The sequence below is a fragment of the Antennarius striatus genome, chromosome 3 (genome assembly GCF_040054535.1).
Source record: "Antennarius striatus isolate MH-2024 chromosome 3, ASM4005453v1, whole genome shotgun sequence".
Classification (NCBI taxonomy): Eukaryota; Metazoa; Chordata; class Actinopteri; order Lophiiformes; family Antennariidae; genus Antennarius; species Antennarius striatus.
In genome coordinates, this window is record NC_090778.1 from 20,075,542 (window position 1) to 20,101,083 (window position 25,542).

General features: G+C 39.9%; 3 protein-coding genes across 5 annotated transcripts in view; all 3 read right to left on the reverse strand.

Annotated features, from left to right (window-relative positions):
- pde4d (phosphodiesterase 4D, cAMP-specific) overlaps positions 1-1,656 on the reverse strand; it is a 159,624-nt gene extending 157,968 nt beyond the window's left edge. Inside the window, exon 1 of the mRNA XM_068311752.1 lies at positions 1,551-1,656. The gene's annotated coding sequence lies outside the window, so the exon portion shown is untranslated. The remainder of the gene's footprint in view (positions 1-1,550) is intronic.
- Positions 1,657-10,807: 9,151 nt separating this feature from the next.
- On the reverse strand, positions 10,808-14,755 carry elovl7a (ELOVL fatty acid elongase 7a). Of its 2 annotated transcripts, none has more exons than XM_068310318.1 (8): positions 14,626-14,755; positions 13,814-13,903; positions 13,511-13,701; positions 13,145-13,225; positions 12,983-13,039; positions 12,763-12,868; positions 12,535-12,671; positions 10,808-12,150 (listed from the first exon to the last, which is right to left on the reverse strand). In XM_068310318.1, exons 2-8 carry the CDS (start codon positions 13,875-13,877, stop codon positions 11,902-11,904), a joined length of 885 nt encoding a protein of 294 aa, XP_068166419.1. In that variant the 5' UTR covers positions 13,878-13,903; positions 14,626-14,755; the 3' UTR covers positions 10,808-11,901. The 2 variants fall into 2 exon arrangements, with proteins under 2 accessions (XP_068166419.1, XP_068166420.1); XM_068310319.1 differs by having other exon boundaries at positions 13,818-13,903; positions 14,626-14,667.
- A 567-nt stretch (positions 14,756-15,322) lies between these two features.
- On the reverse strand, positions 15,323-25,491 carry ercc8 (excision repair cross-complementation group 8). Of its 2 annotated transcripts, XM_068310321.1 has the most exons (13): positions 25,283-25,491; positions 25,128-25,185; positions 24,174-24,269; positions 23,881-23,982; positions 23,250-23,373; positions 21,930-22,011; positions 20,984-21,052; positions 20,731-20,797; positions 20,124-20,227; positions 19,525-19,649; positions 18,056-18,253; positions 16,568-16,663; positions 15,323-15,893 (listed from the first exon to the last, which is right to left on the reverse strand). In XM_068310321.1, the coding sequence occupies exons 1-13, from the start codon at positions 25,299-25,301 to the stop codon at positions 15,828-15,830; spliced, it is 1,206 nt and encodes a 401-aa protein (XP_068166422.1). In that variant the 5' UTR covers positions 25,302-25,491; the 3' UTR covers positions 15,323-15,827. The 2 variants fall into 2 exon arrangements, with proteins under 2 accessions (XP_068166422.1, XP_068166421.1); XM_068310320.1 differs by having other exon boundaries at positions 25,128-25,491.
- Between the last annotated feature and the right edge of the window lie 51 nt (positions 25,492-25,542).

A 25,542-nucleotide genomic window follows, 5' to 3' on the forward strand; every position in this document is an offset into this window, starting at 1 on the left:
AAACTGCCCCAGTCTGATCTCTGATCTCACAGCAGATGCTTCATTACTGAAGTTAAACTGAGAGGGAGGAGAGCGAAGCCAGTCCGTTATTTAGATCAGAGCCTTACAGCTTATAGCCCCCCGTCCCAGCGCTCAGGTGATGCTCAGATGAAGCAATGGGTTCAGTGTGGTCCTGTCATCTCACAGACTCGTCCACAAAGAGGTGGGGCCCACCACAGGCTGGCAGGCTGACAGTATATATTTGCGTAGCAGTGTACATGTACAACACAAGCCTGCCTGTGTTCCACAGTACAATAAAGAGAAGCAGGTTGATAGACAGGTAGATATTGGAAACTACAGGCTGTTTCCTCTGCTCTGATGCAACAAAGGACAGGAGCAAACAGTTCATTTTGAAACAGTTTGTGCTGCTGTCACCTGTCCAGTTTTTCACTTTTTATGGTTATACAGCTTCAGTCATGGAAAGCTGCTTTTTAAGAAGAAAACTTCACACACCTAGGAGGGGGTTTGGGATATGACGTAAACAGGTCCACATGTGTGTGTGCTAGCTCTTATTTGCTCAAAGTTAGTCCTCTGGGGCTTAATTTACATGTACAAGGTAATTTTCAACAGGATGCTTAATTTGATAAGCATGTTATTTCATGACGTAGCAGCAGTGACAGCCTACTCAGGGACAACTGTAACTGACACATGACAGGAGAACTCCAGTGAACACACCCTTGCAGCCACACTTTCAGTATATCTTGACATAAAAACACACCCTGACAGACACATGCTGTCACCTTCTGGCTACTTCATCTGTTCCTCCCTCTGCTTGCTCTCACTCTCCTCCCCTTGTTCCTGTTATTACATTGAAGTATTACGAACAAAAAAATTGTATCAAGTCAGGTTTTATGCTGGACAAATTGAATTTCTGTTTCTGCTTACAGGATCAAAATGCTCCTGACTGGTATACACCAATGACAGTGTAATTTTTCTATTTTCCTTTTTTTCTTTTTTTTGTGTGTTTCCTCTGAATTTCCATGTGACTGCAGTACAATTTGGAGCAGGCCTATTTTTAGCCAACTACCGCCACCACCACTCTGCAGCCTCAAAGTCACACCAGGAGATTTTGGGAGTGGAGTCCTCAAGCTCTTCTGTCTGTGTGAAACCTTGCACTGACAACAATCGTAATGACATTCGTCATGGTGAAGTTGCAGTTCACCATCCCCTGCTCAAATACTCCAAAAACTACATCCTTCAAATACACATTATGTGAGTACAGGCTCCATAATCAGGTGTAGTACTCATTTAAGTACATGCATGTATATGTAAACACACACAGTCCTGCATGTAACATGTACAAACACTTGCTCATGAGCACATTAAGTAATTTCAGAGTTTAAAATGTGGTAAGAGTCCATGTTTATGAATCTACATTTCTCATGATGTAATTACAGTTATTAATTTGTTGAAAGGAATTACACATTTGCTCCATCTGTAATCTCACACGTCAAAAAGAGAGACTGGACTGCGCTTGTAGTCATAAGGTAAGGTGAGGTCATCAAACTTACTTTGTGTCTTTTTAAGAAAGTTCCAGGAAGAGTTTATTCGTCCACACCGTCCCGGCCCGCTCTCTGAGAGTCTCAATCAGAGACAAAAAACTAAACCAAAGTCTCTCATGTGCATCTTTAACAGAGTAAGTCCCACTCTGCTGCTTGCTGATCCTCTCTCAAGTAAGGAGGGAGCAATTGCTCACAGCTCAAAGGCTCACAGCCAATGATGTCAGAGTGGTTCCTGTCTCTTGGCCAATTATGTGCTTCTCGTGCTCCGGCCTCCCATACCCCCTCCTCATGGCTGGAAGTTCCCATGGTTATGGACCAACTAAAGAGGAGAACAGAGGGAAGGGTTTCACAAAAGAGGGAATAAAGGGGAACGGCAGGGAGAGGAGAAGTGTGGTAGTATTTATATGATGGAGAATCGAACAGTAAAAGAAGCATTCGCTCTTTAACTGCAACTTTAGAAGCAGTTGTTTATTCAAAGACATTCCATTACATTTACTCTGTCATGAGTGCTTCCTTCCGAGGATAGATCAAATTCTAGGTGTATACTTCACTTTGTTAAAAATAAATCAATTCATTAATTAATAGAATTTTTCCTTTAGATTACGATTTTCTCACCTGGATACGTAACATCTCCTTTACATCAGGCTTAATAAAAACCAAAAAAAAACAAAAACAGGTTTATCCAGGGGCTGTGAAACTCGCTAAAGAACTAATTTGTATTTGTTTAATCTCAATTACAACAAAAAAACTAGAAAATCTGGAAATTTGATTATAAGTCAAACAGTTTCTTGGCCTGTAGCAATAAGTTTATAGTCTTGTCTGTGTTGTCAAATGAACCAGAGGTACTTATGTGCCTGTTGTATGAACACTTTATGCTAAACTATGCTAACCGCTTCTCAGCTGCAGCTCAAACTGAGCTTATGCTTACACTGTACTCAGATATTACAGTGGCGTTAATATTATCAAGACGCTCTGGCCAAATGAGCATATTTACTAAACTGCTCACATTTCCTCACATGGACCTGTTATTATAGGAGACAAATGACAAAAATCACTGAATCCTTGAATAATTTCCTTTCCTTTTACAAGACATTGTCAGAAAACGACTGTAACATACAGAAAAAAGATGTCAAAAGGTTTTGACGTGTTCTGCGAAGCAACTCACCAACAGCCGCGCTTACTTTTCCCAGAGATGATGTGACTCTCTTGCCTCAGCAACCGATGGGGATAAAGTGTTCCCTGAGAGAAACATGAATTGCAAATGTTCTTTGTACATAACAATATTGACAAGACAGATATTGCTTCCGTTGCAGAGCCAATAAATGTCTGCTCTGCTCTTATAATGCGGAAACAAGCTCTGTCATATACGTTTAGACAATGCAGCCATCAGTGATATAACACAGACTCACACACGGGCTCAGAGTGAAACACCTTTCTTTTTACCCTGGAGGGCGTGGAGCCACGATGTTTAGACAAGTGGGGAATTTTTTTCCAGACTTTAAGCTGCGTCCTGGTTACAATTGTGTGCTAAACTCTGTGTGTGGATTTTATGTGATGACGCCATGCATATGAGTGCAGAGTCTGCACATTGAAATGCGGGAGTAGCCGTACAGTAATGGCACGCAGTTACAAACTCATTGCATTGTTTCAGTGATCCCTAGTGATGCACAGCTGTTGGCAGTAGTTCAAATTTTGTTTGGATGAATGAGGCCAATCTTCTCACATGATACTCTTTTTTCCAGCTATCCTTTTGCTTGCAGTATCCCTCAGTGGAATGAACCCTAAAAAAAAAAATCAAGTCGACATGTTTTCAGAACCATTGTATAATAAGACATATCTGTCTGAAGCATGGATGTTCAAAGGATGTCTGGATTCATTACAGAAGGGTCTGGTTTATTCCTATGAAGGTTGCTCAGTGTGTATGAGGCCAAAGTTAAATATCCTGGTTATAAAATTACACACCCTCTATGTTTAGTCATTATTGGACATATAGAGCATACGCGTAATAGATTCATCCTCCTCTAAAATGAATGCAGATGAAACAAGAACCAATGCAGTCAGAGACTGCAACATCCCACGACACACCTGAATTCAAAATGTTATCCTGATCTTCTTGCATAGGTCAAAGATCAAACCTAGTGCTCCGACCCACTGTCATAGATCAAAGCAGTAGCTTTGGTCAAGGTCATCATCTCATTTTCATCCCCTTTGCCACCCAAGTAATGTGCTGTTTGCTTCATCTTTCCATCTGCAACGGTTGCGAAGACCTTTGGTGGACTGATGGACGGACGGACGGACGGATGAACACATAAACACTGACAATTACAAAACATCACTGCTTTCAAGCGGGCTGTAATCATTGAACCCAGATGTTCATCAAAACATTCTGAATACTTATTGATTCAAGTTGATGAAATTCTGTTACTAGATAGTCTTGGTGTGGTTTGTGATCCTTCAGAAAATGTATTCACAGTTTTACAGTGGTTTGTTTCACAATGTTACCGTATAGCAGAAACAGGGTTACATGACATGATTTAGCTGATTGGCTTCGTCCCTTCTTTAGTCATCCTCAACTATTCAGCATAAACTGCCCCAGTGGGGCTTGGGGTGAAAGAAAATGATTCTGGTGATGTCATTGCGATCACAATCTTTGGCTTCAGTATTTTGAATCTAAAACAGAAAGCCTCCTGTGTTAACAACAAACATGCAGTCATGAAAGATACGTATGTGTTTTCACTGAACAAGATGTGTCTTAGAAGACAACAGTGAAGGATTTTACTGTGGGAAAATCCAGTATCTCTGCAGCTTTGGATACAGGAGGGAAGAAAAGTTGGGATATTCCTTTTTCCCAGTTCTTGCTGGCAGCTCTCCCAATCTTATGAGAGTGCAGTAATGAAGTAGTAGTAGTACTAGTAGCAGTGGTGGTGGTAGTAGAGTAGTAGTAATAGTAGTAGTAGTGCATCTTGCCGTGCGATCGACTAGAGAATCAGTATGATTAAAATCGTTCCTCTGATCTATATTATTAGTCTTTTTTTTTTTCAATGCATCCTGCTTTGTTTTTTTTTTGGTAAATGCTTGGACCCTCTGTAAAATGTGGCCCCTTCATGGCCCTTCATTGGCTAAGATAAAAGGCAATGAAAAAGGTTTAAAAAAAAAAAAGTGGTAGAGATTGCCCTTTTGGGATGAGTCGGACAACTGTATTAACAATTGTAAATAATAAGGACAAGGTTTTAGCACATGTCAAATATGAAGCCCCAGAGATGAAGAATACCATCAACAATAAGAAAAGAGGCAAATCTTTGAGGATATTGATTATTTGAATTGTCAGCATGCTTGTATTAGTCAAGAAATCATTCAAAAGAAGGTGTTTTCTTTGTTTGAAGACCTGCAGATAAAATGCCCAGATGAGAAAGATGTAGAGTTCAAGGCAAGTTAAGGATGGTACATGACATTTAAGGAACGAAGACGTTAAAACTGAAGGTGACAGGGCATCAGCTGATAAACAAGCAGCAGTGGAATTTTCTAATGCGTTACAGAAAATCAGTGAAGAAAACCGGCTTTTTCCCAAACAGATTGAGTGGTTGTTTGTCTTTCATGTGGCTCTGCAGTGCACTGGTGTCGCGCTCGGAGTGTCCCCTCGCTGTCTCTCGCCCATAATCAGCCGGGAGAAATTCCAGTGACGCCCGTGACCCGCAAAAGTGGAAGAAGCAGTTGAGAAGTTGAATGAAGGAATGTTTTTAAGCTTAAAATAGATTTGTATTAACCATATATTACTCAAAATGCATTAAAAAAATAAGGTACAGAACTGGAATGGATATTTTCAATTTAGCCTGGTGAAAAATTGATTCAACTTAAGTCATTTTTCAACTCACTTAGCGTGTCCTGGAACGACGTAAGCCAAGGTATACCTGTATCTACCACCATATGATGCAATGTGGAAATGTGGGCATGGCCTTGGAGGTGAAACCACCTAAATGTAGAGTGGCACTTTTTTCAACAATGAGAAAACCTTGAGGGCCCACACTTACATCAAAATGTTACCAACTTGTGCATGAAGTATTTACCCGAGACGGGCAACCGGTTCACCCAGTTAAACAGATCCAAGGTCTGTGTGTGTTTTCTTACTGGAAAAAAATAATCATAGGTATAAATAGAATATATATATAAATAGAACTGTACCTTGTCCATTTGTATGAAATAATAATAATAGTGGTAGTCGTAATAGTTGTGGCTGTGGTTGTACAAAACTTTGGATACAGACACAACAGCTGTTTCACTTCCTCTCAGTACCTGATGCTAAATTAAATTCTTCTTCTTTTCCTTTCGGCTTTTCCCTTCAGGGGTCGCCACAGCGAATCAATTGCCTCCATCTAACCCTGTCCTTTGCATCCTCTTCTCTCACACCAACTACCTTCATGTCCTCTTTCACTACATCCATAAACCTCCTTTGATCTTCCTCTAGGCCTCCTGTCTGGCAGTTCAAAACTCAGCATCCTTCTACCAATATATTCACTATCTCTCCTCTGGACATGTCCAAACCATCTCAGTCTGGCCTCTCTGACTTTATCTCCAAAACCTCTAACATGTGCTGTCCCTTGATGTACTCATTCCTGATCCTATCCTTCCTGGTCACTCCCAAAGAGAACCTCAGCATCTTCATCTCTGCTACCTCCAGCTCTGCCTCCTGTCTTTTCCTCAGTGACACTGTCTCTAGACCAAACAACATCGCTGGTCTCACCACAGTTTTGTACACCTTTCCTTTCATTTTAGCTGATACTCTTCTATCACACATTACACCTGACACTTTCCTCCACCCGTTCCATCCTGCCTGTACACGCTTCTTCACCTCTTTTCCACACTCTCCATTGCTCTGGACTGTTGACCCTAAGTACTTAAAATCCTCCACCTTCTTGATTTCTTCTCCCTGTAACCTCACTCTTCCACTTGGGTCCCTCTCATTCACACACATGTATTCTGTCTTACTGCGGCTAACCTTCATTCCACTCCTTTACAGGACAAATCTCCACCTCTCTAGCTTCTCCTCCACCTGTTCCCTGCTCTCACTACAGATCACAATGTCATCTGCAAACATCATAATCCATAGAGATAGTCCTGTCTAACCTCGTCTGTCAGCCTGTCCATCACCATAGCGAACAAGAAGGGGCTCAGAGCTGATCCCTGATGCAGTCCCACCACCACCTTGAACTCCTCTGTCACACCTACAGCACACCTCACCACTGTCTTACAGTCCTCATACATGTCCTGCACCGCTCTAACATACTTCTCTGCCACTCCAGACTTCCTCATACAATACCACAGTTCCTCTCTGGGCACCCTGTCATAAGCTTTCTCCAGATCTACAAAAACACAATGCAGCTCCCTCTGGCCTTCTCTGTACTTCTCTATCAACATCCTCAAAGCAAATACTGCATCTCTTTTTTGGCATGAAACCATACTGCTGCTCACAAATGTTCATTTCTGCCCTTAGTCTAGCTTCCACTACTCTTTCCCATGCTAAACTGATGCTAAACTAAATTAACAGTTTTTTATTCAAAAACTAGATGTAAATTTTGAAAGCATAAACTACTCCATTGCAGAGTATCTTTGCAACAAATATCTAGATGGTATGTTCAGGCTGAAACAACGGACAAGGATGCATGATCCCTCGCTGTCCTCTGGGCACCTCTTTTTTGATGCAGAGCACGAAGGCCTTCAGAGAATAGCCAGGCCAATAGTCATATAGGCTGGACTTCTGCAAAGCAAGCAAGCAAAGTGCTAATGCCCAAAACCTTCTGACCCTAAGGCTTATCAAACTCACAGGAGCGGAAAGTTTATGTATATTCTATGCAAAGGATATACATATACACATTGTTCCTTTTACATACTGCTGCATTAACTCATCATGTGCTGGCTACACAAGATAACCATGAAAACATATTTACATTTGGAATTCGTCGGAGCAAAAAGTAGTTCAGCTGCATCTATTACCCTGAAGGGTGTAAGGCTGAAAACTCATTGAACACATGAAAAATCCAGGAGCTGACTACACAAATAGCCTTTCTTTGCTGCTTGTCCTTAAAAAGATATGACAGCTCACAGCGACTGAGGCAGCGGCCAACACACACAGCAGAGCAGATGCATCCTCACCCTGCATTATTAGAAGAAGTGGCCAATATTATAAAACAATAAGGCATAGAAATACCTGGAAAACATGCTTTGGTCCAAAATGTACAGTATTTGTTCCAGACTTACTGTAATAGGCTGTAGACAGTAGCATCACAATGTGATGAAAGACATGTTTCAGGTATGAGGTGTGAGAACTCAGTGTTACTTAAAAAAACAAAGCTGAAATCACACATGAATGAATCGTCCACATTGTTTACAGAGTTGAATAAATACATATTATGACCTCACGTGTGTCCAGCAAATTTAATATTTCTCTAATTTTACAGAAAAAGGATCTAACTAAATCTCATCGGGCTGAAACATTCCCATAAACAAATCCTGATGCCAAAATATTGATCTGTGTGGCATCAAAACTATCAGATTCTAACTATTTCTGACAAACAGAAAACAAAAATAAAAACAAACAAAAATACCTATCTCTACACAGGGATTTAAAGCAGCTGTAGTATTCTCTAAAGTGACAACAAGTTTGGCAGCTTACCTGCAAAGTGAATGAATTTTAAAGGAGCTTCATGTTTAATAACCACATTAAACATAATCAGAACAACCAACGCAGATACCATAATGGTGTTACAAATGGAAGCAGGCAGTGCAATGAGACTGGTAAGATTCCCTGATTCACAGTTTGTGTCTGAAACATAAATTGCCGTGACCCAAATTGTTTTTCTTCAATGTTACATGAAGGGAATGGGATGTGAATAGGAATCAAGGATGGGGATAGAGGAGCATTCTGAGTTATTAATCCAACAAATCCCATCGATTATCTAGAAGCCATCTGCTCTCTGCTGAGAGATGCAGCAGAGCACGAACGGTGTGCCCTGCTCTGCTATCCTCTTGTTAATGTCAAGCCTGTAAGAGACCACCTGGGTAATGATATGCTCACCAAAGGCTGCAGGTAATTCATTTTGCATAATGCCCATTTAAAAGCTTCAAGAGATGTGACAAAATTAGATTTGCTTTCATCAAATGATCCACTGTCTATGAATTATGACATTATACATCTTACATTAGACAGACTTATTGCATCACCAGAAACTGTAACTGCTCTCTGCCTTTTGCTTATCCTGTTGTGCTTGCTGTTTTGCTGATTTATTTACACTGACAGTCCTACTTGAGACTGAAGCTCTGACATATCCATTGGGAATAACTATTAAGTTATTCCCATAGTTAATGAACCAGAGGTTATTGTGCGTATCAGAGAAAATTTTCCTATGAGCATAAGTGTCTGAAATATGGGATGGCAGATATTAACAATTACTGTTATTATTGTGCCGCCTCTTCTTCTGCTTTACTATTTTGAATTTGAGTAAAAGGTTCATTGCAGTAGCATTTATTACCACCAAATTAATTAATTATGACAAAAACTCTTTAAAACCATATCCTAAAGACGGGAACGAATCCTTATATGTGAGGAGAGGAGCCATTTCACACAATTATCCTGATAATGACCTCATTATTTTAGTCTCTCCAACAGTAAAACCAGAGAAGAACCATGGTTTTGGTTGTCCTGCTACCTGCTCTCGTCTACAGACTTTAAATGATCTCCATCATTTGGAACTCAACTGATGACAGCTTCCTTTTGTGCAGCAAGAGGGCATAGTATTATCGGATATAAAGCTCATGGACCATAGGTTGGTGGCAGTACAGCTATAAACCTCAAGTGTAGGAGGTCATACTGATAAGGAAGAGATGTCAGTGTGTTCTCCTGTTTCCCAGGTGTCAGAGTGCATGTGTGGCGGCTTGACAGAGTGTTAACAAAATGTTTTATAATGTTTGAAATACATAATCTACACTGCCAACAAAAGATGAACAATGGAAATATTAATGTAATAATCGTAAAAGTAAATCCATCCATCCATTTTCTCTATAACCGCTTTATCCGCTGACGCAGGGGACGGGGAGCTGGAGCCTATCCCAGCTAGCTCAGGGCATGACGCCAGTGCACCGCAGAGCCACACAACCATGCAAGCTCAAACGCACACAGATGCAAATATGAAAAACAATTAAACAATATGGTCACATCTCCCTGTCAGTAGTTAATTAATACACTGTTCAGGAGCTACATCCTTGAAAATCAGTTTTTAGGCCTTCTGTTTACTTACCCTCGACTTAGGAAAATGCAGTTAAATTGAAAATCATCAATAAAAGTTCCAAATGCATTGAATAATGTATCTCTGTATGGTAAAAAAAAAAAATCAGTTTGAGAAACTAGCTTTGAACAGCTAAAAGCATCTCAGTTAATTATCCTGAACAGAGAGGATCACATGGCAGCAGTTACATCCTTCAGTCTGTGTGCTCTGAGATTAAAATGAAGTGTTGTTCAGTAATGCATTCAAGCAGATGAATATTTAGCTGCGACGCCATGCTGTATGTGAATTGCATCTATTATGTGATCCATCTTAATATAATGCATTGAAAAATGCATTATACTGGATGTGGTGAGAGAGAAGGGCTTCTCTCCACAATAAACTGTTGAGAGAAGCCGTTCTCTAATCTCAGTTAAACAGCGCCACTCACAGGATGAAAATGTTAGTATTCTGTGAGGTCTGCGTAGACTTTCAACCATCCACAATTAGTCTGTTAAGATACCACCTTACTGAGTAATACAGCTGAAGAGAAGCTAGTGAACCCAGCAGGAATAAAAACTAAAGGGCGACATAAGAGCTACAGCGGATCGTCACTCAAGGATCAGCTGTTCTCATCTGAAGTAGCCTTAAAGGCTCAGCCAGATTTAGAAAAAAAAAAAAACACACCAAGTTATTTGATCTACAAAATATTTCTAGTTGCAATTCTCCCTTTCTGAATATTGGGGGCTTGTTTTGCATCCTGAGTAGCCAATTTGACCCCCCACCACCTACTGTATACCAACCACAGTTTAAGACAATTTGGCATCACATATTTTGAAGAGCACTGTGAGGTTTGTTTCATTATACAGTTTCAATTTTGTGCTCTAATACTCTATAATGGTTTGATGTTTTTTGGGTTAGGGATAGTCCTTTGTATGACTACCTTGGTGAGGAGTTTTGAGCAAAAATCACAATTCAAATGATAAGACAATAGATCAGTTTATTTTATATAAATACATATAAAATACAATACAGTATAAACATTTCATGTAGCTTCCATTTCTTTATATTATTACATTTAATAAGGAATTTTATGACCAGAAACAAATTTTTTTTTAGAAACACACCATACAAATCTTAATGCTGTGTCCTCGATCACCTAAAGAAACAGAGTGTTATTCCCTTAATTTAAGATCATCGTAACAACTACTCCAGATTTCTGTCTAAAAGGCACGGCTCGACTCCTGCCGTGAGAAGACCCTGTTGTCCGTGAAGCAGCACTCTTAAAACGGATTATGTAAGAATGCCTGTGGTTTCTGACAGACGGAACGAGTCCACGACAGATGTGCGGTGGTCATTTTTACAACATGCCTTCAGAAACAAGTAGCAGGTCTCTCTGTTCTGGATCCTACAAGAACTACAGTTGACAACAGCTTTCCTCTCAGACATCTTGGTCACAACAATGCTTCATATGACAATAAACTGTATCCAATGTAAAAAAACAAAACCAAAAAAAGCCTTTTTTACTGGATGCCTGCACCATCTGCAGTGGTTGTGACTCAAGCCATACAAGCTGGAATGCACATGTGAATAAAAGCTAAACACCATGAATCTGCAAGCATGTAATGAACATGTGAAGAAGCAAAGTCACCACATGACTCAGAGTTGAATGACATCATTGTAGGTCAAGTGAAACACACAACCCTTTTCTGTGCATTTTTTAAAAACAAAACAAAAGTTTCCTTAAAGTCTTGAGAGGCAAGATCAAGTCAAAGCCATTATCATCTTAGCATTGGAAGCTTTGTGAGGTGGACTAGTGAGACCTGAGGGTTGGGTTATTCTGAGAACACCTTCTAAAACTGTTAAAGCAGAAAAAAAGATATCTGGAAACTTCACCAGAACTTAAGCTTCATCTTTGGTGTTAAGAAAATTTAAAACACCCTTCAGCTCAGGGTCAAGAAACCTCATTAACAGCAACATCATTTAAAGATCATTCTTCTACTTGAAACAATCAAAAAGTGAGTTCATCAAATTGGGGTTGACCTTCAGACAGTTGTGGTTTGCTTAAACAAACCCACCCTGAAATTGTGATGAGCCAAGTCTTGTTATTACTCATCTTTTTCATGATTGACATGTCCATTCATAACACCATTGGTATGGTGCGACCACATCTGAGCCTGCAGCACTTTAGGCAGCCTCTTGCCCTTGGTGTATGCGTGGTACCAGAAGTTGAGGAAGAGGAACAAGAAAATCAGACCATATAGGCCAATGATGTAGATGAAGATGGGGTGCTGGTAGCTGCAGTCTTTCATGAAGAAATACTGGGAGATGTGGCTGGTGACCAAAACAAACTGGATCTGGTGAGAGTCAGAAAAAAATCACCAAGATTAACCACAGATCTACGAAATGCCTTGCAAAAGAAGCATGACTATAAACACATTTCATTTAACAATTTTAGAATCAAATTCTGTCAGTTGCAACTCTTATTTGCTTTAACTGACACAAACTTCAATTCACATAAAGCTTAAAATCTAAGTATACGTGAAAAAAAATTGTACGAGTAACTTATCTAGTTATGTCCCTGAAGACCACATATGGGACAAATACCACTAAAATACAGAGCTGATATTCAAGACGAAAATGACAAACAATTGCAAATGATCTTTGTGTAGACAGTTTCATGAAGTCTAAAATGATAACATGAAATGAACATTCATTTTGCATGAAGGCAATCAACACACCAGCTGAATAGTAGTGAGATATTTCTTCCACCAGAGGTACTTGTGGTAGTTGGGGCCCATGGCAGTCAGACCGTAGTATGTGTACATGATAACATGGACAAAACAGTTGATCAATGCATGGAATGTCCCCATACCCCCTGAAACAGGAAGCACATTGAGATTAAGTCACAAAATGTTTTAAATCCTCTTAATCTGAGGGTAAACATTGATTCCACAAGGAAAGCGTACCAGGTGCAAACCGGACTCCGAACCACCAGGTGAACGGCATGATGGAGTGATGGTAGACATGAAGGAACGTCACCTGGCTGTTCTTCTTTCTCAAGACAAAGAAAACCTGAAAGGGGGAAACAGTTTCTTTATGAAACAGGGTAGACAGGAGGCAGGACGTCCGAATTCAGTGATTTGAAAATTTTTGTACTCATGTCACATCCGGCAGTGGGTGACTTACAGTGTCCATCATCTCAATGAACTTGGAGAAATAGTAAAGCCAGCACGCTGCCACCATCTAGAGGAAACCATAACGCATATATTAGTACTGGTTCAAAAACAAAATCCAGAGCTCAGCAAATTCAGTTGTGCAGTACATCCCATTTGTGAAGGAAATACTTACCCTTAAAGCCTGTGGTGACTCAGAGTAGTTGATCAAATCACAGCGAAAAGAGTATCCTGTTCCCCATCCTGACATCACAAACTAAAGACAATTGCAAACTATGTTTAAAAACACATTTATAGCTGTAACTTCAAACTTGCTTTAGATGTCATTGATTTAATCAATAAATGATGCAAGAAAGAAAAGTCATACAACTACTACTCCTGCCAATCCGGTTTCACCTCTGATCAAAAAGGCATGTTGAAAGAAAAAAAGATTCTTAAGACTGACAAAGCCCAAGATCCCCACGAGACAGGAAAGACTGGTGCGGCGCAAATTCCACATGGGCCGTCAACTATTTGAAGCGAAAGCCAACTTATGACTCACCTCATAGATCATGTAGAGCGAGAGCGCCACTACACTGAAGTTGTACACAATGAGAACTTTTTTGAGCTCAAAAGCTTTCCGGTTCTCCATTATCCGAGGCCCCAAAGACGTGCAAAAGTAAATATATAGTAAAATAATGATGGTTTGGGGGAGGGGAGAGGACATGAGAGGCCAGTTATCTGTTCTGGTATCTGCAGAGAAAACCAAAAAGACAAATGTAAGTGAAGTTAATGCTCGTCTAAGAAATCAAGTGATGACAGCGCAGGATTTTAAATTGTCCATGTTCCGTCAAAGTTCACTCACCCACATTTTGGATGAATTCGTCATAAATTAGTGCCGCTGACGACTTAATATTATCGAATTCCATTGTTTGACTGATTCCTTGCAAATCACCTGGAGGAGAAAAAAGGCAAAGGTTAAAGTGATAAATTGGGGCAGAAGGACTTAATACCTGCCAGATGAGGTACTGAAACAGTCCAGAAACCAGTCAGTCTCTCAGACACGCATGTTGGCATGAGTTTTACTATGCTGGGTTTCTACAAAACATTTCCGGTGAGCCACCTCCAAGACAGGTTCTAGGTGTGTCTGCGATCACAAAAGAAACGTGGCCTACACATTGCCAAGTCATCATTAAACCCAGAGAAGGTTGTGCTGAGTTTCTACAATAAGTCACAGACAAGCCTTAGAATGGTAACTGACAGCAGAAAGCCAGCCAGCTCGTCCCACGGCGCAACTGGTGCCACCATCAGTCACATCTACAGTGGGGCATCTATATCACCAACCGGCTCTGCGTCTGCACAAAACACCTTCAATTCACGCCACTGTGCGCAGAATCCCCTATCCCCTTTAAATCAATGAAATTAATTAGTATTATTTTTTTTTAAACAATTCGTGTTTATTTGCCTCCCTGGTACCTAAATAGCCAAGAGTTGATGACCAGATGGAGTTGACGAACAGGTCTAACAGCTAGGTAGCAATCCAGCTCACAGTGGAAGGAAGTACCGGTAATAATAGGGACGCCTTCCGCCCGATAAACCGGTGTTTAACTCGGTTTCACCAGGAACTTTATGAGTTATGACGGCGTTTAGTTCGGAAAAGAAGAAACTCGTACAAACCGTAATTCCTGCCGTACACAACGAAAACACCTCAAGGCCGGCCGCCGCTTTGCATCAAGGCTCCAGGACCACCTGCTCCTCTTTTTCAGGTGTGCTTCCAGCTCTGTTCACGCGCTGACCGTGAGCGCGCTTCTCCTTACTTATGATGTCGAAGGGCGGGGTCTGTTCCTACCTCGTTTCCTGATTGGTCAATTTATGGTCTGACAAGTTCATTCTTCATTCTTGACTAGGAAAATGGAACTTTAACCCCTTCCGGCGCTATTGATTAGTTTTGTGAATAAAATTTACTGTAGTATGAATACCACAGAATTCTCTACTATGACATCATAGTACTATGGCAATAATTGACGTACGGAAAATAGGGTTTTGCTGTATTCTATGTTTTTACAAAGCTGACTGTTGTGTCTCATAGCTGTAAAATATCAGAAGTAATTAACTTTTTACATTTAAATGTCACCTGAGTTAAAATGTGAGAATAGTGTATGGTGCGGTGGGCAGTACTGTTCATCACTAATGTTTAAAATAGAAGGCTTTTACACTACATCAGTTACTTTCTGCAATTACTAAAAGCAGAATAGAATAGAATAACAAATTCAAAGTATTTCTGGGATGCTGAAAAGACAATGTGTTCCTAATTTTTATGAGCAATCATAAAGTGACATTAAGTGGACAAATGACACACCTGTTGAGATCTCTTACAAATATTTATTATTCACCAGTACAGTAATCCCTATGAGAGAAATACTGTAGAAATATTACAAAATGTGTAACTACTACCTGGTGTCAGCATAATAGCAGTTGTGTGTTGTAAAATGACAGGAAATATTATGTATTAGCCTGTAAAACATTTTAACAGTTAACATACTGTAATGTGTACAAAAAAGTGAAATGAAAACAAATGTAATATTAAAGAGTACAGGGGATTTTACTTTCAATTCACATTCAAATAAAAAATGAAACACAGCAATAAAAATGCTGATATGTAAAACATGTAAATATATTTAAAACAACTTGTGCATCTTTATTAGGTCATAAAATTATAAATACATTCCATTTGAAGGACTTCATTTTTGTCTGTAAACCATCACTTATCTGGACAGGTTTCTCTGGACCTGTCACTCCTTGAGCTGTGAATGATGGTCTCTCATTTACATGTTTTAACCCTGCATGTCTACAATTTTCACACATTGAAAACACTGGCATTAATCTTCATCACTACTCCATGCATCCTGAAAGGCAGGGTTTACTGAAGACTGTCCCGCAGCACTCTAAAAGAAATTAAGATATTTAGCTCAATGTGCATATTTAAATAGATCCAACATCCATTCTAAAAATGTATAGGTATATATGATCAAGGTGCAAAAAAAATACTAAGGCATGGAATTTACGATGCCAAATGTTATGTATGTACAAGAGATCACAGCATCACAGCTAAATATATAGATCTAGGTCTGCTATTATGGAAAAAAACATAAATTTGTTAATAACTACTGATGATAAACATAACATCCAAATAAGGAGTAAGTTTCAAGTGACAAGGAATGGATGATATTCATGATATAAATGTTGACAATGATAACGATCTCTTCGATGTGACACGGAATGGAATGCACGCATAGTGCACACTTTCACACACGCCCATTTCGTCTTGGAGAGGCCCAAATATTGGCTGGAGTGCGAGAAAGGGCTTTCATATGAGAAAACTATGACATTAGAGCAATAATAGTTCAGTGATGAAAGCAGACAGAATCCAGTTTGTCACTTGATAAGCACCACTTGAACATGGAAAACATTCAACACAGTTGAGTACCGGTAGATATGAATGACTGTAACACTGCGTGCTGGATAAGATCCAAGTGTCATAATGAGAATTCCTATGACTTCACATTGTGTTTTTTTTTTGTGATGTCATGTATATTCTTAATGACATTTTTTTTCCTACCTTATTTGTACCATTTGATTCCTCTTCAATATCTGAGGTACGAAGAACAGGAATCCATGCTAAGATATTGCAGTCTTTACCTCCACTATATAGCTCCTACACACAAATAAAAACATGTTGTTCAGACACACAGGTTCTCACACATGTCTGCTTCAGCATGTCATCATATCTGCCAAACAATGACCTCAGCACCAAAGGAAAAACCAGTTAAGATGCATGATTGGGAAAAATAAATCACACACTCAAAACCATCGAGAAATGTCCTGATAACAACTGGGACACAAAGTCATGGATGCCAATGACATGACTTTAGACAAGGCGACCGGGAGCAGGCCAAGGTTTCTGATCCTTCACTGTATTCTCGAGATTGATTAGCTGTTAAACTGCATTCTTAAGTCGCGCAAGACACCGGATGTTGGATTTCCTCATAAGGAGGGTGTGGGTCAAACTTCCCAGGTACGTACTACATGAGATGTTTTGAAGGCTTAATTATGATTGCTAATGATGAAGTGGAAACAGAGTTCTATATTAGGGTTTTTCTGAGGGAGTCTTCTAAAAGTACCTGTTGATAGATGGTTTTACACATTTTAACAGTATCATGTTGTGTCATATGAGTTATATCATAATAATATGAGAATCATATTTCATAGTGGAGACACAGATAGAACGGGACTCCTCAAATTTCAGTCAACACCTTGAAAAAAGACAAATATTGGATCTAGTCAAATATTACCATTATGTCAATACTTTGGTGTTAAGTTGGAGTGTCTGCCACTACATTCAGAATAGAAATGATTTCCAATGATATTTAGTAGTGAACTAGTTAAATTCTGTATAAATAATATTAAAATCATTGAATGTCCACAGAACAAAAAGCATTTTAAATCAACTTTTAAAAAAACATTTTGTTCAGTCATAATTTGTTTCCTTCTTCAATTCGTAGTTAAATTGACAGATATTAAAATCTTTTAGTTTAACTGATAGTAAAACAAATGAAATACACACACACACACACACACACACACACACACACACATATGCATACATACGTACGTACATGGTGATGTATGTATGTTGCAGAAAAAAGAAGCCACTTCATTTTGTGTAGAGAATAAAGTACAGTAATTATAACATTAACATATAAGAGCCAAAGTTGACATTTGGGTCAAAAGAAAGGGATGTCTGTATTTCTAGTAAATGTTGTTTTGCCATGTTATCAGTCCAGAGAAGCAGTTCATTTGAAATTTCCATGGTGATTGCAAATTTCTAATTGCCTTTACTGTAGGGACAGAACAGCTGAAGAGATAAACAGACGATGGACCAAACAAAGCTGACCTGGATTCTCCAAGTGCACCAGAAACCAACTGTTTCAGCGGAGCAAACAGAGACGGATGGATGGAAATACAAACAAAGGAAGCCCTGAAGACAGACGGGCATATTGGCCAGATGCTTGGACCGATCACCACCTGCGACATGAGCGTGCCTCACCTGGTAGTCGGGTTGGAACGCACAGCAGTCGACATTGTTGTAGTGACCCCGGAGCGTAGTGATCAGCTCTCCTGTGTGGAGGCCATACACCGCCACCGAGCTGCCGCACGGCACGAACACAAACTCTGGGCTGCAGCCACGAGACACAGTGAACTGGAGTCTTTTTCGACTCTCGTTGTAGATCTTCCCGTAATTAACCTAAAGGTCAAACATTGAAGGTCATAAAATTAAGGCGATGCGTCATTTTTAATCACACATAAAATATGTATAACCCTAAACAACGTGACGTGTACATTACACAACACCAAAAATCATCCATTCCTATTTGTTGTAACGCACCAACTAGTTAAAACAAAAGAGCTTCAAAAGATTAAATGCCATAAATAACATTAGAAGAATTGTACTATTATTATTATTTATTAATATTACCTGCAGATCAGATGAATAGTCAGAAACTGGGCTGCATACATACGCTGCATCCTATGCATTTGTAAGATGAAGGAACATAAGTTGAAGTTTAAATTATCCAATGTTCCCACTGTGCTCTGTACTCGTCTCCTGTTGGATGTACTTTTATATCTACATTGGGAAATTTATGTACAAAGAAGCCAATTACTTCACCTTGATGGTGTAGAATTACAAGGGGAGATTCATGTTTGTATTATGTATTAAAACATGCGTCATGGTTTGAAATATGAAACAGGCTTCTTTCACCTTATATTCACCAGATCGCTCCCCCACTTCATCTATAATAATGCTGTGGTCAGGAGAGTAGGTCATCAACCATTTATGTCACTAATTGTCTTGTGTTATTGTCTGAAGATGGAAAATGCCCGTCATGGCAACTGTAGCATGAAGCAGCAGAGCAGGAAATTAGAACATGAGACAATGGCAAATAACCCAGGGCAAATAGCATATTTTAGATTGGCTTTAGGGTAGATTACATGTCTTTGGAGAGGGATCATGCATGAGATTTAAACATTTCTCTTCTGCTTATCAGTGGCACATTGCTAGTTAGGGTTAGGTACTTGTTAAATGCGCATTCATTCCTGTCACACTTGTTTACATTCTGCCTTTTTATCATTCCTGGCAAGATCCTTAATCAGTGAATTGAAGACACTTTTTACCACTGACCAACAGCTAAAGCGGGTTCCAAAACCAGTATGAAAAGGGGGAAGTCTGGCGTTTTCTTATTCACTTCAGTCACTTAAAGGAGCGAATATGAGACAACTAACGAAATGGGTCTGTAGCTGCTTCACTGGTATACTGGTGATTAGTGTAGCAATGAAGTATAGGATGAAAGGAAGGAAGGCAGGAAGGAAGGGAGGGAGGGAGGATGGCAGGAAGGAAGGAGGAAAGGAAAGAAGGAATGCAAGAAGTGAGGAAGGGAGGGATGGATGGATGGATACTTTATATATCCCAAAAAGATGAGTGAGTGAGTTATTTAGTGGGATTCACACACATCTTACCAGTGTGTTTTCTCCAGAGGCACTATTCCACAGTCTCATACGGTCATCAGTCCCAGTGGTGAGGAGGAAGAGGCCGTCGCCAGTAAAGCAAAGACCATTCACTCTGCCATTATGAGCTGTGTTCACTAGTTAAAAGCAAGGTGTCAACAACCAACATTATCTTCCCTCACACCACTTCTCATGTCCGTCAATCAGTGACACGCCTGTAATAGAGTGTTTAAAAGCCGATTCCATGGTGTAATTACAAACTGGTTTCCTTTGGACAAAGAGGACCCATGCATGAAAAACAGATACTGTGAGTGTTGAATGTTGGCTTCTCCTTATGAAGCACACTCACTTATGTTAACCTGAATAACCTGAACGCTCTTGGGCATCACATCAAGGAGTGTAAAATGCTTCAGAAAAAGGCTGAAATGCCTGCTTTTGAATGTGCTGTTAAAGTATTAGTTTCCAGGAGTATTCATTCTGTGAGACTCAATCAACATGAGGTCTCACAAGTCTTTATAATATATAAAATAATAATTTAACAAAAGCCCTGCCCACACAAGATGAATGAGGAAATACACAATGGAAAAAGAATAAGGGAGCAGTAACAGTACCTGCCTCAGAGGAGGCTCTACACGTCTCTCCATTGTGCTGGTCCAGAGTGAGGAGACAACTGGAAGCCCTACGCACATCCCATAATTTCACTTTGCTGTCTGCGCTGAGAGGGAAAATTAGGATATAAATTTCGGTTTAAAAATTTATGGATAATTTATGCAAACATGATTCTAGAAAAAAACTAAGGATAACTTTATGGGTTCATAGGTGTCATTCATTGTCACGTGTGTGAGCCATAGTTTGTTACTGGACTGTTTTCTGTAAAGAAAACATGCTACATAACAGGTTATCTGTGTGATCCTCAGTGCCAGTTGCTTTTAAAATCACTTATAATCCACAGTGGCAACAGCACACTGGTCCCAGTTGGTTAATTATCAAGTCTAATGTAGCATAAAACAGGTGGGGATGCTACGTAGCATGTGCTATACTGACGGCGCTGCTAGAGTAACACAGTAGACTCCAAACTGCCATGTGAGCAGATGACACCAACAGAGATGACAAAAGCAGTGAGGTCACAACAGAGCTGACCTTGTCCTGTTTCTGGAATTCCTTTTTCGGTCAAACTAGGTGACTGTTTCAGGTGAATGTCTGGTGGACAGGGCTTACCTGGCAGTGGCTAAGATGTGCTCGTGTCTGGGTGACCATTGCACGGACAGAACCTCTGCTCTGTGACCTGGAGGAGTAAATGATTTTTTTTTATGTTCAAAACTAACAGTAGGAAATGTGTGTGTGTGTGTGTGTGTGTGTGTGTGTGTGTGTGTGTGTGTGTGTGTGTGTGTGTGTGTGTGTGTGTGTGTGTGTGTGTGTGTGTGTGTGCGTGCGTGCGCGTGCGTGTGCGTGCACAGACTGATCAACTAACCCTGAAGAACATGAATCCGTGAACCGGACTTCAGGTCACACAGCTGAATTTTAGGGTTTTTTGTGCCAACTGAAATGTAGAAACAAAGAGACATTCGAGGGTGATTGAAAACACTGCTGTTAGTTCTTAGTTTAAAAGGACTATAAAAGGGAATTTAAAGGACTGCTTAAAAACTTAAAAAATACACTTGACAGAGTTTTAACATGGCAGTTCTAGTTCTACTTATTTTAAAGATTCTCAGTCAATGGCTCTTGCAAAATAGGTGTAGCAAACCTCTCTGACACAAACCTTTGGCCAGGTATATCCAGCATATACAGGAAGAAAAGGTAGTTGTTGAAATTTTAATCTCAGTAGCCCAAATTATGCAGAAGTTAAGTGCTACGGTTGCTTTTCAGGAACTTACACTTTCAAAAGTATCTTCCTGGATACACAGAGGTAAAGTACACTTTTAAATGACACCTCTGAATAGGGAGAGCCCATTCAGAAAATAAAACAAACACTGTGATTGTCTCCAAATGACAAAACTGACATGTCAAGAGGTTGCTTGTGGGTGTGATTACTGCCACAGGGAACAGGGAACACCTATTTGTTCTGTAAAAGCTTGGGTAACCTGTTAGTCCTGTCTGGTAACATGGGGACAGTAGCTAGATTCCTGATTCTCGTGTCTGTAAAAAAATGATTGCTTGAACAGCTTTATGTGTACTTCTGACCATTCCTGGTACATTAACTTTATAACTTAGAAACGGGGTAGAAACAGGGCTCCAAGTGTTGTGAGGAAAAATAAAACAAACTGTTTAAAGACAAATAATAAAACCACTAAAATAATATTTCTGGGTGCAGGTCAAAGCTTTTCGGTGAGGATACGAGTATGACTAAGTACATCTGGTATGCTCCATGTCACTGAGCTCAGCAAAAAAAAATTTGAGTGCATTCAAGATGAACAAACCTGCAATTAGACTGTGTCTCCTGGCGATGGGGGACAGGTGATGGCAGTAGACATTGCTCTCAAACTCAAACACTTCAGCAGGCTGAAGAAACACAATGTGAGAAAAAGTTTCAGATGAACAGACATAAAGGGTCAGAAAGCTATGATAGAAATCCAGATACATGTTCAGAGTTATACGTTGTGGATGTGTGCGAAATGAACTATTGTCATGATTAAACTATGTTTCCATGCCTTCAGTGTAGCACATATTCACCACGTTGCAAATAACTGATTCACAGAATCAGTTGGTTAAAAATAAAAGCAAAACGACAGGGATGGTGCAACACAGCAGCTCAGCATTCAAAAGGCCTCACAACCAAGCAGCCGTGGTGTTTACAATGCAAATTCTTCAGCTAAGACAAGAAGCCTCTCTGTTCCCGACTGTCAGTGCCAGCAACAGCATGGACTCAACCAATGAGCACACATGTACAAACACAAAGGAAGGTCTGTTTGCATAAAAATACCACATATACAAATACGCTATGTGCAGAGATAGGAAAAAGACAATACAGTATGAAAACACATAACAACAAATAAGTTAATATATATGAATGTGAATGTGTGTCTGCAGCAGGGCACAGAGAAGTAAACACAGTTTACAAACATGAAAGGAAAATAGCTTCTTTCTTAATTTTTGTTTGTTTGTATTTTTATATAGTGTTGTAATCCCCGAAGGGAAATTAAGAATGCACACTCTAGTAAGTTACTCACACGCATGCATATTAGTGTGTACAGGCCCCTGTAATACACACAACCACATACAAGGGGGCCTGTAAGCATGCAGGGGGAGGTAGAGTAACAGACAGCCCCTTTGTGAAGCGCCAAAATGAGCAGCTTGTGAGGGGGGACGGCGCTTTGCTCAAGGGCGCCTCGTTAGTGTTCTGGAGATGAGCTGACACCTCCCACTCTGGGTGTTTTTGGGCAGGAGTGGGAATCGAACCGCCAATCTTAGATCATTGGACAACCCGCTCTACAGCCTGCTCTCCCACTAAGCCCCTTCCATGACCTTTGAGGTAACCGTGGTGCCAGTGTAACTCTAGCCCTACTCGAGGCCTGCCATATGGGGGTATAGAAATCTAGAGAGCATGAAGCAGAAAATTAAAACAAGATGGGAAGTGGGGGTAAAAGAGCGAAAAGAAAGGAACAATAAATGTACAATAAATTACCAGTTTATGAGAAAAATGCACACAATTGTACAATTTTTATACCGGGCGTCATTACTGTATATATGGCATTCTAAATTGACATTTGAAATAGAATAACCCACTCCCCGTATTTTACCTTCAGTGTCTCAGTGTCCCAGACTTTCATAGTCTTGTCAAAAGAACTGGAGACAAACATGCCTGTGTCATACGGGTACCACTGGACTGTCTCTACACTGAATTTGTGGGCATACCGACTTGACCTAAATTAGAAAAAAGAAAAGAAAAATTAACATGAAGATGTGACAAGACTAATATACAACTTCGCAAATTCTTGATTTAACTCCTAATCAATGTACATCCACCAAATATATCAAAACACAAAAACACAACTGAATGCATTAAAGAATCGTCAGATAATTGGCTGACTGAACAGTGAAGCTCTCTGCTCTTCTCCATTTCAAGTAGATACTGTATTCCATTTGGAATTGAAGAGATGAGCCATATCTAACAAAAAAATTGCTTACTGTTTGTTTTTTGTTGTACATTACATTTGGCATACACATATTCTTACTCAGCAATGTGATGTATTAGTGTGCAGATAGCAATATTATAAAAAAATAATACTTCTACCAAGATTAGAATATAATTAGATAACATCTCAGCATAATTAAGGGCACTAAAAACTAAAGGAGGAGCGTGGGAATGAGAAAACAACGAGGTGCTACCCTCTAGTGGACACAATGAGTCAGTGAAGTCAGTGAACACACCTTCCCACTGTACAAACTGCCTTGCAGGTGAACTGTGGCTTCCCGCTGAAGTTCTCAAGGTCGTAGACAACAATTACTCCATCTGCTCCACCAGACAACATGCTAAATAAAAGGGAAGATTGATTTCATGCATTAAATAACTGTATATCATGTTTATTGTGTTTGTTATCTATTTCTCCTTGATTTACTGACTGTGAACCTACAGAGACATTACATGACTTAATTCATGCATTCACATTAATGTAATCAATCTCTGAGTGGATCGTAAATAGTAAGTCAGTAAGTAGCCTCACTATCTGCCCTCTATTGTTTCAATATCAATGGTGTTGATTCCATTTCCATGGATTCTGTCCACATCTCTGTCAGGATTCAACGTCAGACTGAGGACCCTGCGGAGATACAGAAAAAGTAAGATCACTTTCATAGCCCAGGTGTACTTAGGGTCAACAGTCCAGAGCAATAGAGAGTGTGGAAAAAGAGGTGAAGAAGCGTGTACAGGCAGGATGGAACAGGTGGAGATAAGTGTCAGGTGTGATGTGTGATAGAAGAGTTTCAGCTAAAATGAAAGGAAAGGTGAACAAAACTGTGGTGAGACCAGCGATGTTGTTTGGTCTAGAGACAGTGTCACTGAGGAAAAGACAGGAGACAGAGCTGGAGGTAGCAGAGATGAAGATGCTGAGGTTCTCTCTGGGAGTGACCAGGAAGGATAGGATCAGGAATGAGTACATCAGAGGGACAGCACATGTTAGAAGTTTTGGAGATAAAGTGAGAGAGGCCAGACTGAGATGGTTTGGACATGTCCAGAGGAGAGATAGTGAATATATTGGTAGAAGGATGCTGGGTTTTGAACTGCCAGGCAGGAGGCCTAGAGGAAGACCAAAGAGGAGGTTTATGGATGTAGTGAAAGAGGACATGAAGGTAGTTGGTGTGAGAGAAGAGGATGTAGAAGACAGGGTTAGATGGAGGCAACTGATTCAGACTTTCATAGCCCAGGTGGATTACAAAAAGAATACACATGTGAAAAAGACAGAAAAGGAAATGTAAAATACTATGTAGCAAAGAAAGTCAATATTTTAAAAAGGGGAAAAAAAATCATTGTGATCGTAATTAGAGTGTAATTACATTGTGATCGTAATTAGAGTGTAATTACATTGTGATCGTAATTAGAGTGTAATTACAAAAAGACTGTCTTGAAACCACTTCAGCTGAGACATCGTGTTGCTTCACGTTGAGACACTTTCCCTCACCTTCTCGTAGACTCTGCACGTCTCAGTCGCAGAGGGTCATCCACACCAGCCTGCCTGGCTGTCAAGAAACCCAACATCGTTCCAACATGAAGAAAAACTGTTCTTGATTTTACAGCAGAATCTGTTAATGAATGAATCTGTTAACCATAACTAACCGAGCTCGAACGCTAGCATGTTACGGAAACTATAGCTTTTAATCCAAAACACGATTTAGACTTCCAACTGTGTGTAATATCGAACCCGTAAACTGCTTGATACGGTATTGTATGATTTTGAAATTTTGTCTCGTAATTGACAATTTGCTATTTTACTATACTATTTCAACTATGTTATATCTAATTCTGAAGTTCGAATGCCGCCATGTTGGAAAATATTGACCAATCAATGGGAAATACGGTGATTGGCTGATCAAAAA

Excerpts from the sequence above, each read along its gene's own strand:
- elovl7a (XM_068310318.1), bottom strand. The coding sequence starts at position 13,877 with ATGGAATTCGATAATATTAAGTCGTCAGCGGCACTAATTTATGACGAA. Across the intron at positions 13,040-13,144 it reads AGTCACCACAGGCTTTAAGG|ATGGTGGCAGCGTGCTGGCT; the intron begins GTAAGTATTTCC and ends GGTTTCCTCTAG. Across the intron at positions 12,869-12,982 it reads TCATTGAGATGATGGACACT|GTTTTCTTTGTCTTGAGAAA; the intron begins GTAAGTCACCCA and ends TCCCCCTTTCAG.
- ercc8 (XM_068310321.1), bottom strand. Across the intron at positions 23,374-23,880 it reads GCAGTTTGTACAGTGGGAAG|GTCAAGTCGGTATGCCCACA; the intron begins GTGTGTTCACTG and ends TTTCTAATTTAG. Across the intron at positions 20,798-20,983 it reads ACGGATTCATGTTCTTCAGG|GTCACAGAGCAGAGGTTCTG; the intron begins GTTAGTTGATCA and ends TTACTCCTCCAG.